The sequence below is a fragment of the Procambarus clarkii genome, chromosome 49 (assembly GCF_040958095.1).
Source record: "Procambarus clarkii isolate CNS0578487 chromosome 49, FALCON_Pclarkii_2.0, whole genome shotgun sequence".
NCBI classification, from domain to species: Eukaryota; Metazoa; Arthropoda; class Malacostraca; order Decapoda; family Cambaridae; genus Procambarus; species Procambarus clarkii.
The window spans coordinates 30,302,343-30,317,653 of record NC_091198.1 but is presented as its reverse complement, the minus strand read 5'-3'; the positions used below and the strand labels follow the sequence as shown (position 1 = coordinate 30,317,653).

At 45.1% G+C, this 15,311-nt stretch overlaps 1 protein-coding gene across 1 annotated transcript in view; it reads right to left on the bottom strand.

The window, feature by feature from the left end:
- The window catches only part of LOC123763353 (uncharacterized), a 132,992-nt gene that overhangs the window by 25,144 nt on the left and 92,537 nt on the right, over positions 1-15,311 (bottom strand). Inside the window, exons 7-9 of the mRNA XM_069303306.1 lie at positions 14,799-15,013; positions 13,656-13,805; positions 1,303-1,488 (exon numbers count right to left, since the gene is read on the bottom strand). Coding sequence (XP_069159407.1) covers positions 1,303-1,488; positions 13,656-13,805; positions 14,799-15,013 — 551 coding nt within the window. The remainder of the gene's footprint in view (positions 1-1,302; positions 1,489-13,655; positions 13,806-14,798; positions 15,014-15,311) is intronic.

Here is a 15,311-nt window from a genome sequence, read left to right as displayed (position 1 = left end):
CTGGCATACTTAAACCTCAGCTGTTAGTCCTACTGGGACCCACTGAGACCGCTCTACCCCTCAGAGCAGGTTTACGATTGTTGGTGCTGATGCCTGGTAAAGGCATGCTGCCTGCTCTGCTATTTGTCGTGCTAATCATCATCAAATGATTATAACCAGGTATCGGGAGAAATTACTTCAATTCACGTCGCCTGAAGAAGCAAGTATGGAAGAGGCAGCCATCAGGGTCCTCCCCCACCATGAAAAGTGACACTGTCACCCCACCACCTAGTGATGGGTTTGTGCAGGAATAGCACCAAGGGGCGAGTACACACGTCTGACCTTCCCTAAAGGCACAAGTGTGGCGGACAGTATTGTGTAGAGCAAGAAACTGAGCGAGGTGTACCCACCTGGCTCTGCAGGCGTGGTACGTCCACATGTCAGCTCTCCATATGTGTACATTTCAAGAGAGAAACAGCATGTTGTGGATGCTCTTCTACAAGGGAAAATAGGTGATGTAAAGCTCTCCTTTCTTGATAATCCGTCACGAAACAAGAAGATGGATGAATACCTAGTCTACAGATACAGCCATGGGTATCCACTAGACTGGGCCTATGAATTGGACGGGGTACACAAAGCACAAAGATTGAACAAAAATGGTAAGCCTACTGATCAAATAGTCATAGTCTGGACGAAGACTGAACCGCCACCTGACAAGTATTGGTTTGCTGGGTTTTATGCATGCCCCAGCGCGTTCAGGGCGTGGGAGCCAGACACCGTGAAGCGTTACAGCTGTGAGTGCTGTGGCAGTGGTCACATAGCTAAGTACTGCCAGTGCCCCACACCCAAGTGTGCTCTCTGTTCCGGTGATCACCCACTGAAGGACTGTCCATATAAGAAAACCAGAGACCAACGAAAGCTGGAACAGGAGCAACAGAACACTGTAACAGAAGCAGGGCAACAACCTGAAACTGTGGCTCCATCTAAACTGCTGCTGAAGTGTTTCAGATGTGGTACAGAAGGAGTGACCATCAGGCACTCAGACTATACCAAACGGCCAGCCTCCCTTGGCACAAGGAGGTAAGTGCCCGTGACTCAACAAGTGCCTACTGATGCCGGCTCTAGTACTGTTGACCCATCCCATAGTCAACCCATAGACAGTACCAGCAACGCCCCTGACAACTCACAACAGCTTGAGACAACACTTCAAGGACAGTTGGCAGTCTCGCAAGCACTGGTAGCAGAACTGGCCAAAATTATATAGACGCCTCATCGGGTTCCTTCACAAGAGATACAGCAGCCTCCACACTGCTGTGTCCTAGCCATGGCCCGCGCTGGTAAAGGCACCGCGATGGTGGTGACGGCGGCGGCAGCGGCGGCGGCAGTGGCAGCAGCGGCGGCAGCAGCGGCGGCGACAGCAGCGGCTCCGGCAGCAGCAGCAGCGGCAGCGGCGGCGGTGGCAGAGATGAGAGCGACAACAGAGACGGTGGCAGCGATGTCGTCAGTCAACTCAGTGGTGACAGCAGTGTTAGTGACACAGAAACATTAACTGAACAAGGAAGTGGACCCGCACCACCATATATTAAAATGATTAACGATCTTAACGAACGCGTTCGAAACAAGTACCAGAATGAAAATGATAATATACTGCATGACAGTGCTTATGCCATGAAACTTACAGAGAACATTCACTCACGGACCATCCCGAGTTGATCAGTGATCAAGAGACTGATGACATCACCAGGTGTTACTGACGACATCAAACACCAGGTTAGTGTGGCTCTTTACGTCATAGAGTCACTAATTAACAGATTGTGGAAGTAGGACAAGGACAACAATGGGACCACCAGTCCCACGGAGGAATAACAACTAGACGATGGCTGCTGTTGACACAAGGACCATTAGGTTTCTCAGTTGGAACATTCGAAGCATCAACAAAAGACTGAATGAACTAATTGCACATGTTACCAGTAACAACATAGATATAATTGCTATAATGGAGCTCTACACGTCCAGCATGATAAACAAAACCCCACAAGTATGCATCCTATACCAACCATCAAAGGGGTATGCATCCTATACTAACAGTAACGCTACAGACCTATTAGCATACATCAGAAGTGATTTGCCGCACACTCTTGTGAGCACGTCACAATGTACACACACAATACCATCACTTTCATGTACAAACTGCAGCAGGCCACTTTTCATTCCTCAACGTATATGCCAGAAGCCAGAAACTCAATGTAATATTGCTCCCAGATCTAGACAATTATGGGACAATATACATGGGAGATTTTAATGCTAGACATATTATGCTGGGAGACATTACTAACAACGATAATGGATGTAAATTTATCAAATATGTTTATGACAACAGATTAACTGTGTATACTACGGATACCCAAACTCATTTAAAGGAAGGCAGACTTGATTATGTAACGGGTAGAAACCTTGTGCAAGATAGGATGGAATTTTCATTGGTACATCACTTGGTTAATGACCACTATGCAGTTTCTGCTTCGTATGAGGTACAGTGTGATGTACCTAATAGACATCAGAGACGGAAAATGAATATTCCATATGGCTTGCACGACAGACTGGCCGCCAGGGGGTCAAGATGTGCTCGCCTGACCTGCCAGTTGTTGCCTGGTGTTGAGTGGAGGCGGGTGCGGTGAGCCCGCTAGCCAGGGACCCGGCTAGCAGTATGGTTGTTGGAGGTGATACCCGCGTTCGACGGGTTGACACTGTGCGCTTAGATTTTTCTGGTGCTGTGGACTGGCCGATTGTGGAGGTAGTGCTCTTGGATGTGCTCTATGTGGACGTCGTTGATTTGCAGGGGCTGGAGAAGCTCTCGCCTACTCGAGTGGCGGTGTCGTTCGCCACATCGTTGTTTTACCTGGAGTTTGTGCAGCGCTGGGATGCCTGCACACTTCCTATCCCTGAATCAGCTGTGACCGTGGAGATCTCGGATCCCTGGGGGCCCTTAACATATGTGAGTGTGCACGGTGTGCTGTGACTTTCCCGGGGAGGAGCTGAAGTGGGTGTTTACGAGATATGGTGTGGTGGTAAACCACCGGTTCAACACTTCAAGTGCGGGCCGGCTAAAAGAAGTCCGTATGGGTGCTCGTACGCTCGTCATGCGGGTCACATCCCCTATTCCGTCCAGGATTTTGTATCGTGGGCTCCCTCTCCGGATCTTTTATCAGGGCCAGACTAGGACCTGTTTCCGGTGTGGTGCTGTGGGCCATGTGGCGGCCGGCTGTGACACTCCTCGTGCTGAGGTCCCTTCGGTTTTTCTGGAGGGGTGACTTTCCCTGCTTGTCTGAGAGTGGGGTTTCCTCGGTGGATCCTCGCTCTGTCTTGGTGCCTGGTGTGGTTCCTGCGGCGGTTTCGGCGGGCGTTCCGTCTGGCCCTGCTTTATATGGCCCTGGTGTGTCTGCCCTCAAGTGAGCTCTGTGGACCTGGTGCCTCCTGCTTCGGATCTTCGTCGTTCGGTGGTTGCGGAGGTGCATCCGCGGCCGGTTGCTTCCGTGGATGCCTTGGATGCTGCTGTAGGGGTGGTGCCTGCTTCTCCTGCCGACGCGCGTCTGCTTACTGGGGGTGTCGGGGTTGTGGTGGGTGAGATCAGCCTCTGCCTCGTCTCCCTCGTCGGCTTTGGTGGTCTCCTCGCTCCCCAGTGCCTCTTCACCTACGCTGACTCTGTTGTCCATGGTGGATCCCTCCCGTGTGCTGGAGAGTGTTCTCCCACCTGATGTGTCTGCTCCTTCTCAGTCTCCAATTTCCGGGCGTGGTAGTGGCTTTTTGCCTCGTGCTGTTGAGGCTATTGTTCTGTGTGATCGTGCTGCCCCGGCTTTGGGGCCGCCTGCCGCTGATTCTTCTGGGGAAACGCTTGTGGGGTTATAGTTCCGACGATCAGTGGCCTCTTTTTTAGCGCCGTCGTTCGGCTCGGGCTGCGTCTCCTCGCCGGTCGTGGGCTGAGGAGCGAGATGCGATGGATGATGAGGCTGTGGACGTCGCTGTGTTGTCTTCTGTGGCGCCTTCTGTGTTGGACGCTGTGCCCCCTGCTGATGGCTCCCCTCTGTGGGCAGTTGCCCCGGGTGATCGCGACCTGGTTGTGGTGCTGTCGAAGGATGTATTTCGGGGGACCTCTGCCCCTGTTCCGGTTGGTGGGGGCACTGGGGCTCCTGTGGAAGCCTCCTCCGGGGGGCTCGGTGCGGTGCCCGGCGTCGACCGCGGTGAGCGCCCTGGGGCCCGGGCTGGTGTGCGACCGGATGTGCGGCATGGTGTGCAGCCCTGTGACCAGCTTCCTCAGGGGACACCCATCCCTTTCGTCCTCCCGTCCGGCGAGGTGGTCGACAGAACTCAGGTTACTGTGACTTTTCCGAGAGATGACCTGGTGCGTCCTGTTCCCTGGTGCCCTTCTACCGTCTGAGTTCCACGGGTGCGGCGTTTTGTCTCGGGTGTGCCAAATTCGATGCCTCGGCCTACTGCGACTCCTGGATGTCCGATTCCTGCCGGTGACCAACTTCTTTGGGAAGCTTATTGCTTGCGTTTTCCGGCTTCGGAGTATCCGGGGAAGTATGAGTGATTGGTGTGGGTGGTGTCTATCTATTTTGTGCGTGGTGTTTCCACGGTGCCTGCGTGCACAGGTGGATGTCCTTGTCTGTGCGTGTGGGTGGTGTGGGTGTTGTTCCTGGCCCTGCGTGGCCTGTTTTGTTGTAATTGCAATTTGTTTTGTGTTTTGCCTTTAGTGTTGTGTGCGTGGTGACTGTATTTCGGTTGTGGTTACTCCTGTGCTCCAGCGTGGGCCACTGCATTTTGCCCTGCGTGTGTTTGGTTTATCTTGTATGGTTACTTCCGGTAAGGGTGCTTGTTGCACATTTGTCTCTGTCATTTGTCATTCACCCCTTTTTACTGTGGTTTTTTTGTGCTACTGTGTATTGGGTGTTCTTTTGCCGTTATCTACTGTTATTTATCTTTTTCATGTACCATGTGTTTTTGCTTTGTGCTGCTTATGTGGTTATGTACGGCGTGTGTGTGCATGTGCTTTGTTTTCTTATTTGTACATTTTTCTGTTCTTTATGTTCACACCGTTTGGATTTAATTGTTTATGCATTTGCTGTACTTTTGTTTTCTTGTTTACTGAAATTTTGTATTTTGCCTTTAATTCGGTAGTTTCAGGGGGCCTGGTGTTCTGTACTATTCTACACATTTGTTTGTATTCATCTGCTTTTGTTTTATGTTTTATGTTATTTATTTCTTGTGCCATTTATCTGTACCGTTCTGTTTCTGTGATCGATCCTGTGCCCGTTTTGGGGTTCTCCTTTTTTTTTGTTCTCTTTTGTCCTGTGTTAATGTTTTACTTTTTTGTGATGTACCTTGTGTAGTTCTTTTATAAAAAAAAAAACTTTCATGTACAAACTGCAGCAGGCCACTTCTCATTCCTCAACGTATATGCCAGAAGCCAGAAACTCAATGTAATATTGCTCCCAGATCTAGACAATTATGGGACAATATACATGGGAGATTTTAATGCTAGACATATTACGCTGGGAGACAGTACTAACAACGATAATGGATGTAAATTTATCAAATATGTTTATGACAACAGATTAACTGTGTATACTACAGATACCCAAACTCATTTAATGGGAGGCAGACTTGATTATGTAACGGGTAGAAACCTTGTGCAAGAAAGGATGGAATGTTCGTTGGTAAATCACTTGGTTAATGTCCACTGCGCAGTTTCTGCTTCCTATGAGGTACAGTGTGATGTACCTAATAGACATCAGAGACGGAAAATGAATATTCCATATGGCTTGCATGACCACTTTATTAATTGTATTTAAAAATGGTATCAAGATTACACAATAACGAACGTACAATCCTTCTCCAGAGATCTCGTTCATACAGTTACTACCAACTACGACACATGGGTGTGTTGGGGAACAAGTCGTAAGCCTAGCAGAAGTGGACAACACCTACCACCACCCAAGTGGGTCCTTGATCCCGTATTTCTTAAAGAACATGAACGAGTAAAGCAGCTTGGAGATACATACAAACGAACCAAAGCACAAGGTGACTTGCATGCATCTCTTGTCACAAATAGAGAGGTGAGAAATATGAGCAACGTTATACGTAATAAACATTGGGAAGAGTTCCTACAAAGTATAAATGAGCAAACAACACTTGTTGAAGTTTGGGAAAAGATACGAAAAATCTCTAGAAGCAACCCAACCAAACCACTGCACTGTAAATGGAATGCATTATAAAGTGATGTGGTGGAGGCTGACTCCATACACAGTTTCAAGTGTAGATATGATAGAGCCCAATGGGCTCAGGAACCTGTACACCTGTTGATTGACGGTTGAGAGGCGGGACCAAAGAGCCAGAGCTCAATCCCCGCAAGCACAATTAGGTGAGTACAGTCCACTAGAACAAGCAAACATTCTCCATGACCAATGGGCACTAACATCAAGTTACAACTTACTCCCAATTAACATACAGCACAAACTTAATGACACACGCCCCAACAGACAACGAACCATCAATCTTGCCTTTACAGCTATCAACGTTTCGGACCTTAATGATGTAACTGAATGGGAATTAAATCATGCACTAAAGATGGGCAAATCAACTGCTCCTGGAGAGGATGGTATTACTTACAGTTTACTGAGATTAGTCTCACAAGTAGTGAAGGATTAGATAAACTCGTGATTAGTCTCACGAGATTAAGTGAAGGAGTATTACCTGATGCTTGGGCAAAGAGTGTCATTGTTCCAATCCCCATACAACACTCAGATAATTATTAGCCCATATCTCTGGGCCACGACACAAGCACTTAAAAGACAGACGATAACATCGTGTGTCTTTTAATTGCTTGAACGTATTATTCATAACCGACTCATGTATCGTATACAGGGGCACCTGTCACCCCAACTGTTTGTATTTATGCCTGGGCTCAGTACACAACACTGTTTTGCTGAACACTTCGCTCATATTGAAGCTTCCCATTAAACAGTCTTCATCGACCTAGCAGCAGCTTTTGATACAGCAAAAAGAGAAATCATACCAGAACCAGTCTTTACCAGTCTCCGTGGTGTAATGGTAAGACACTCGCCTGGCGTTCCGCGAGCGCTTTGTCATAGGTTCGTATCCTGGCCGGGGAGGATTTACTGGGCGCAAATCCTTAACTGTAGCCTCTGTTTAACGCAACAGTAAAATGTGTACTTGGTTGTAACAACGATTCTTCGCGCTGGGGATCGTATTCCAGGGACCTGCCCGAAACGCTACACGTACTAGTGGCTGTACAAGAATGTAACAACTCTCGTATATATCTCAAAAAAAAGAACAGCTTGCTGAGCTGGGAATACAAAGAAAATTACTGAAATGGATAAAGGGCTATTTGTCTAATCGAACAGCATATGTTTTGTTTAATGGTGTTAAAAGCACAGAGAGCAAACACTTTGAACTGATAACTCCACAAGGAGGGGTCCTCAGCCCCTTGTTGTTCAACGTTCTGATGCATAAACATATTAAAGATGTACCAACTAATAATGAAGACACGGTCCTCTGTTATGCTGATGATATATGTTTGCAGGCTGCCTCCGAGCCTAGAATGCAAGTTCTGTTCGATGCTTTTGCTACCAGAGCTGAGGAATGTGGCCTCCTTATCTCTGTACAGAAAACTCGTGCCCTCATTCCGTGTGGTATTCCACCAGCCAATTATCATATAGATGGGCGAGCACTAGAGAACTGCGAGTCTTACAGTCACCTTGGTGTCCCCATTAACGACCCGGGGTACCTTTCTTCTCTCAAGAGGAGACTGTGGGAGAGATTAAAGACCTTGCGTGTCCTTGTTGGTGTCAATCATGGAATGAACGTGAGACTTGCTAAAATGTTTTATGTGTCATTTATACGCTCTGTGATTGACTACAATGCTCTACATCTCGCACTATACAGACAAAGAGCTGAAATCTCTTGAAACCTTGCAAAATGAAGCTATGCGTCTCATCCTTGGGGCTCCAAAGTCCACGAGAATAGTTAATATGAGAGCAGAATTAAAATTACCAACCATAAGTGAGAGAATTTTGTCTATTAGCAGTTTTCAGCATGAAGACATTGAGTAGACCTCGGCAACACATGTAGTTTCAAGCTAAACTTTTCAATATGCTACACTCACCTGAGGTCTATAGAAGAAAAGCGAAATCCGATTATGCATTTTGGTTCTACAAGGTAGCCAACTCCATCAAAGTATTAAACATGTACCCAACTCAATTAACGATTACTCAACCAATTACTCCATGGGATAACTGGAATCTATCAGTTGATTTTGTAAATGCACCCAAGAAAGATAGTGTACACTCTACATTATTAAAACAGTTAACATTAAAAAGCATCACTGAGAGTACTCAGGGTATGGGTAACGATGTGTATCAGTGCTATACAGACGGCTCTGTAGAAGAAGGCGGACGATGTACTGGATGTGCATGTAATATATTTGAGCAATCTTCTCTCGTACATACAGCAATGAAGCGTCAATGATTGGGCAAGTACAAACCTTGCCACTGATTTTTTAAAAGACAAAGGCAGTGGACTTATATACTGTGACTCGCAGAGTGCACTCCTGGCATTGAACGCACAAAGTAGTAACACCCAGAAAATAGTCAGTGATATTCGAATGAATGTTTTAGCTGCCAAAGAAAACAGATTTGAAATTATATTTCTATGTATACAATCACATCTTGACATTTCAAGGCATGACACTGTTGATATGCTTGCTAAGTCAGCCTGCAGAAAACCAGTGGTACAAATTGATATGGGTGTTTCATTAGCAGTGACAAAGAGAATACTTAAACAAATATATAATGAAAATCTCACCGACCTAACAAATTCACAAAGACCTGAAAGTTGTAGCATTAAATATTATGATAGATATCGTGAGGAGACATTCACATATGGAACTAATAGAACAAGAACTCGGCAATGTGATGTTATAGTGGCCAGAATACGCCTGGGATATAGACGTATCTGGCAGCTTTCTCAAAACCCAAATGTCCAGTACACCATGTGTCAACTCTGTGAAAGAGAAAACATGGACTCTCTTGAACATTATATTGTAGAATGTAGAATGTTCTATATTGACTGACTTTCGCCCTCCTGGGCTAAGGTATGCTGAACTCTGTAACTACTATATTAGTACTGGAACACTTGATATATTGGACTTGTACCCTAGATTGACCATGTAATGTATCAATTATACAATGAATGTATGTGATGTAACTATATAACCTGAGCTTGTGAAAGCACCTAAATCATCTTCAGTGATTAACTGCTTAATTGCACACTAGTTTCTCTATCACCTATCTCACCCTGTCACCCCTATCACCCCTCACCCCTATCACCTCTCATCAGAGTGGAATGTTCATCTTTCTCTCTCTCTCTCTCTCTCTCTCTCTCTCTCTCTCTCTCTCTCTCTCTCTCTCTCTCTCTCTCTCTCTCTCTCTCTCTCTCTCTCTCTCTCTCCACTTTTTTTTAAACTAAGACTAGAGTTCATAAGGGCTGTCAAATGACGAACTTAGTTAAACTTAAAAGAGACAAATGTATGTGTGTGTGTGTATATATGTATGTATAATGTATTTGTACTTATATGTGTGTGTGTGTGTATGTATATGTATAAAATATATGTGGAAGCTGATCAGAATTACATTTCGCCTTTGTAAATGCACATTAATGACACTATATATAAGACACATGGAACACTTTATGTAGGGCATACGTAATTCTGTGTATTTATGTATTTGCGTATGTAGCTTACCCTTGCATTTTAAAAGCACTACAATCACCTTTTATAATTGATTGTTCAATAAATCCCTGAACTACATGTTTAACAGATCTCTAACCCTGTCCATGGAGGACAGAAGAAAATGTATATATGTGTGGTTAGCATTGTAAATGTGTGGCCACGTCTGTGGTAGAAAATATTAATAAAAAACTCTGTTCTTCCATCCCTGTTTCTTTACCACATTGTCTGTACCTTCTCTGTCACTATCCATCTCTGTCTCTTTCACTGTGCCTCTTCCCCTCTGTTTCTCTCCTCTCCCTCTGTCTCTCTGCTATTCTTTCCCGCTCTCCTCTTCTTTCTATCTCTATCTCTCTCCTCTCTCTAACTTCGTCTCTCTCTCTCTCTCTCTCTCTCTCTCTCTCTCTCTCTCTCTCTCTCTCTCTCTCTCTCTCTCTCTCTCTCTCTCTCTCTCTCTCTCTCTCCCTGTTTTTGTATGTCCTTCTCTCTCTCTGCCTCTTTGTTTATCTTGTCTCTTTCCCTCTGACCATCTTCACGTCTGTCTGTCTCTCCCTCTCTCCCCACCTGAGTCTCTGTCTTTCTATGTCTCACCCACTCTCTCCTCTCTCTGTCAATCTATCTATCTTTCCTTATCATTATCTCTGTGTCTGTCTTTCTCTGTCTCTTTGCATATCTTGTCTTTCATCTGTCTCTCAATCTATTTGTGTTTTTCTCCGTCTGTATATTCGTCTCTCTGACTCTTCTTCTTCGCTCATTCTCTACATGTCTGTCTACATCTGTCTGTGTCTGTCTGTCTGTCTGTCTGTCTGTCTGTCTGTCTGTCTGTCTGTCTGTCTGTCTGTCTGTCTGTCTGTCTGTCTGTCTGTCTGTCTGGCTCTGTTTCTCTATCTCCCAGGCAGTGTGTGTCTGTCAGTCTGTCTGCGTCTCTGTGTCTTTGCCTCCCTGTCTGTTCTCTCTCTGACTTTCTTTCTCTATCTCTTTCTCTTTTGACTCTCTCGCTCTCCATATCTCGTTTGCTCTTCCTGTCTCTCTCTCCATCTGTCTATCTTTTATCTGTCTCCTTTTTCTATCTCTTCTTTCTCCTTTGCTGTGAGTGTTTGTATCTCTCCATCTATGTGTCTGTTGCTCACTCTCTCTTCGTCTGTTGGTCTGTCTCTCTATCTCCATTTCTATCTCTTTCTGTCTGTCTCCTTCTCTGGTTTCTCTTATTCACTCATTTATTTTTCGATCTGCGACTGTGTCTGTCTATCTTCCAATGTCTCTCTGTCTCTCTTTCATTGTCTGCCTTTGTCTCTGTCTCTCACCGTCCTTCTGTCTCTCTAGTTGGTCTTTCTCTCCTTAGTGCCTCTGCCTTTTATTATCTCTGTCACTGTTTATTTCTGTCTTTCTCATTTTATCTGCCACTGTTTCTCTGACTGCTTTTCTCTTCTCCTGTGTCTATGCCTCTCTTTCTCTGTCTGTTTCAATCACTCGCCCTCTCCTCTCTGCCTGTCTCTCTCATTAATTGTCTCTGTTTCTGTCTGTCATTCTCTCGGTGTATCTTTGTATATCTTGTTTCTGTGACTCAGTCTGTTTGTCGCTTTCTACGTCAATATCTGTTATTTCTTTTTTTCTACTTCTTCATGTTTGTCTCCGTCTTTCGTTCTCTCTGTCTTTCTATGTATCTCTATCTCTCTTCCCGTGTCTGTGTGTGTCTCTCTCTTTCCTTCTGTCTCTCTCTCTCCGTATGTCTGTCTCCATCTGTCTCATTCTATGATCTCTCTCTGAATCTGTTGACTTCCTTTCTGTCTTTCTCTTTATCTCTCAACCTCTCTTGTTTGTCTGTCTGCCTGTTTATTTATCTCTCTTTCTCTGTGTGTCTGTCTGTCTGGTTTTCTGACTCTTTCTGTCCGTCTCCTTGTCCGGTCTCTATCCTACTAATTCATTATTTCCTTCTGCATCCTACTCTGTCTTTCAATGTCTTTGAGTCTCTCTTTCCACTCTCTCTCTCTCTCTCTCTCTCTCACTCTCTCTCTCTCTCTCTCTCTCTCTCTCTCTCTCTCTCTCTCTCTCTCTCTCTCTCTCTCTCTCTCTCTCTCTCTCTCTCTCTCTCTCTCTCTCTTTGTCTCACTCTCTTTGTCTCTCTTTCTCTCTCTCTTGCTCTGTGTTTGTCGGTCTCTCTCCCTCTCCATCAATGTCTCTCTCACTCTCTCTCAGTTTCTCTTTCTCTCTCTCAGTTTCTCTTTTTCTCAGTTTCTCTTTCTCTCTCTCAATCTTTCTTTGCCTGCCTTTCTGTCTGTGTATCTCTCTCCTTCTCTATGTCTGTTTTTCTTTCTGTCTCCCTTAGTTTCTCTCTTCTCTCTTTCTCTCTGGGTTCATAAAGCCTGTCAATTGATGTACCCAGTGAAACTGCAATCAAGTACAGCTCCTACATCAGCCCATCAGAAGTCGGCTCCTTGAGACCAGTTTATTTCATGAGTCTATTATATGCATCATTAGGAATAAGCTTTATTCATTAACAACAATAACATTCAGGACCAGTAAATTTTCCAAGGCTTTCAAGATTTTTAATATCACTTGGTATTCAAAAACAATTATACAGTAAAAATCATTCTAAGTAAGAGCTCACTTATTGCCTCAAAAGGTTGCCTATATTCGATCCCTTACAAAGATTGTGAATTCAGATACATCGCCCAAACTAGACAAGAACTCTAAACACAAGTTTTTCAACATCAATATTCAATAAAGGGTTCCAAGGGGTTGTCATAGCCAGGGGGTGGTAATGGGTGACGAGCTCCCATGACCTATAAAATGCTCCTATACGGCATGCGTCTCAAATAGCCTCTGACAACCAAGTCCAACTCCTGGCCTGCACGGGTGGCTTATTCTTTAAGTCCGGCGGATCTGCTTTTACCGACAGGAAAAGGGGCGAGGGCGTGTCTCTGGCGCCTTAAAACCAGCTGCTCCGGGTAGATGGGACTCGATAGCCTGGGAAGGCAGCCCATCTAGGGGAAGGAAAACCCTGATTTTAAACCTCCGCCGCCTTGTGGCCATACCCCTTTTTTGGGAAAGGCTTCAGGAGTCAACCTCGAGGAAAAATCCGGAGTTGGAGCCCCTAAGGCAGTTCGTTGTTGACGTCGATCTCGTTCTGGCAGCTCCTGCGACGTTGCTGGAACCATATGTATTGGCATTTGCCTTTCTATTGGATAATTTCAGCAACGTGGAGAGGGGGGACCTGCTGCATGGGTAACAGCTTCTCCTCCATATCTACCTACCCAGGCTTTGCGCCCTGGAGAGGGATTGGCAACCAGGGCGCAACTCCATAGTCTCCCGAGACAGAAGGATGCCTATTACTATTCAATAAAGACTGTACAGCAATCAAGGGCAATTTGTCTACATTTTATTCTTGTTGATCACTCCATCGTTTGGAATACCTTATAAAGCATAGTTGACTGCAGCAGCTTTGTTGAATGAAAGCTGATGATCCTTTCAAGCATCTTGCATGTGCATGACATGAGACTGATAGGTCTGTAATTATCAGGGGTCATTGGTCTTCGGTAAGGGAACAATTATTGCGTGTTTCCATTGCACGGACTTAGGTACGATTTGATAAATTCGTGGAGTAATGGATTCCCAGACACCTCACACAGTGTACTGAGTATGACGTAGGTGATTCCATCTTCACCAGGTGCAGTACGTTTACCATTTTTAATTGCCCCCCTTACATCCTGGGCTGTGATTGGTTACCCATACTCGTCATCGCTAGAATTTGCTCTTTTTATCCTAATTCATCTGTCATTATATTACAGGAGCTGTTCTAAGCTTATTTCTGCATGGAGGGAGGAGGGGGAGGCTGCATCACTCCACTTGTGTAATAGTTCCTCAGCCTTACCCTTGTGGTCTTTGTGTGCCGCAGGTCGGGTTCTGCCTCACTTAGCAATCTGAATTTTTGCCCACATTTGTCTTGCAGACGTTTCTCTTCCAATGGAGCTTGTGAAGCCATGCCTTTGTCTTTCCCGCTCTTTAATCTTCTCTTCCCTGGCTTCTTGACACACAGTTTTAATCAGCTCTTGGTTGCTGTCAGTGGGATGTCTCCGGTAATCTTTACTCGTGCAATTTACATTTGCATTGAGCATCTTTATGTAATCGTTCTCACACTATTTTATTTTCTTATTTTGAGAGGAACCTCGTTCAGTCGTACGGCCCAGAACTCTGAGACAGCTCTCAATTTGGTTATTAAGGTCATCAACAAATTTATCAATGTCTTCTGGTAAATTTAACAATGTCTTCTGGGATTTGGTATTCCGAGAACCAGTCACTCATCTTGTTTATGAAGAGAGGCCTCATATCTGGTCCGAGTGATAACCTTTTTCTTGAATTTGTCTCTTTCCTTCTCTTGCTCATGTCGATGGTGGTAATCAGTGCCCAATGGTCACTACATAAACTGTGTACAGTGTGTGTACTGGCATCCGTGTCCTGTGCATTCAGCAGGAGAGCATAGTCTAATCTTCCTCCTCTGAGATGAGTTGGCTGTTCATCAACCAGGACCCTAAGATTTTCACTTCCCAATAACACAGAGTGACAGTTTCCGTCCATTGACATTGGGCTGATGACGGCATCAAAGTGTGGGTGCTAACTTTTTTCAACTTGTGCCAAGTTTATTCTGTAGTTGGAATAATGAACATCAGTTGATTATACCAGCCAATACATATAATCAACATAGGTTGATTATATGTATACATAGGTTATTATATGATTATATGTGGAGGACATCAATAAGCTGTATAGATATATTGTTACTTATGTAATTAATGAGACCCCGTTTTCTTTTCCCAGAGGGGACAAGAAAACGAGCAATTGATTAGTCTTAATGTTTATTTCCATGGAAGTGTGGATGACAATTAAATGATATGGGAGTTAATTACTAATTCTTTGGAGCTTCAGTAGTAGTCAGGGAAAGACGAAAATCACAGTTTGGCAGCAGGATGCTGTTTCTGGAATATTTCCTTATTAAGAGTCACTAGATTAAACTTGCCTCTATAAACTGGTGCACCATGGTGCCCCTGTTGATGAAGCACGGGATACCCTTGTCCACCAGCTCCTCCAGATTATTGAAGGGTAGATGCAGCTTCGGAAGGGCTAGCATGGCGTTGAGGTTGGAGCGGTACACCGTCCCGACGATTAGGGTCAAGAGAAGCCATATCCCAACTACCACCCGTACTGAATCTCCTCGTGGCAATCGTTCAAATGCTGGGAAGAAAAGCGTGGCTAAGTTAGTGAAGTCTCCCTAAATGTTTATGCAATGCGGGGAGTGAGGATTAGTTTAATGTAGTCACTCAGTAGTGAAAATGTGTATGGGGAAAGGTTAGTGAGGGTTGGGATAGTGTAGCCTTCTTGGCAGTGAGTGTTCTTACAGTGGTATTTACTTGGTGTGCGAGTCAGTTAACACACACTGACTCCTGCAGCATCCTGCACATGGACATTCTCAGCGATCTGACCGTCATGATGAAGAAGCTTGTAAGGGGTAATTATTAATAGTACAATTAGT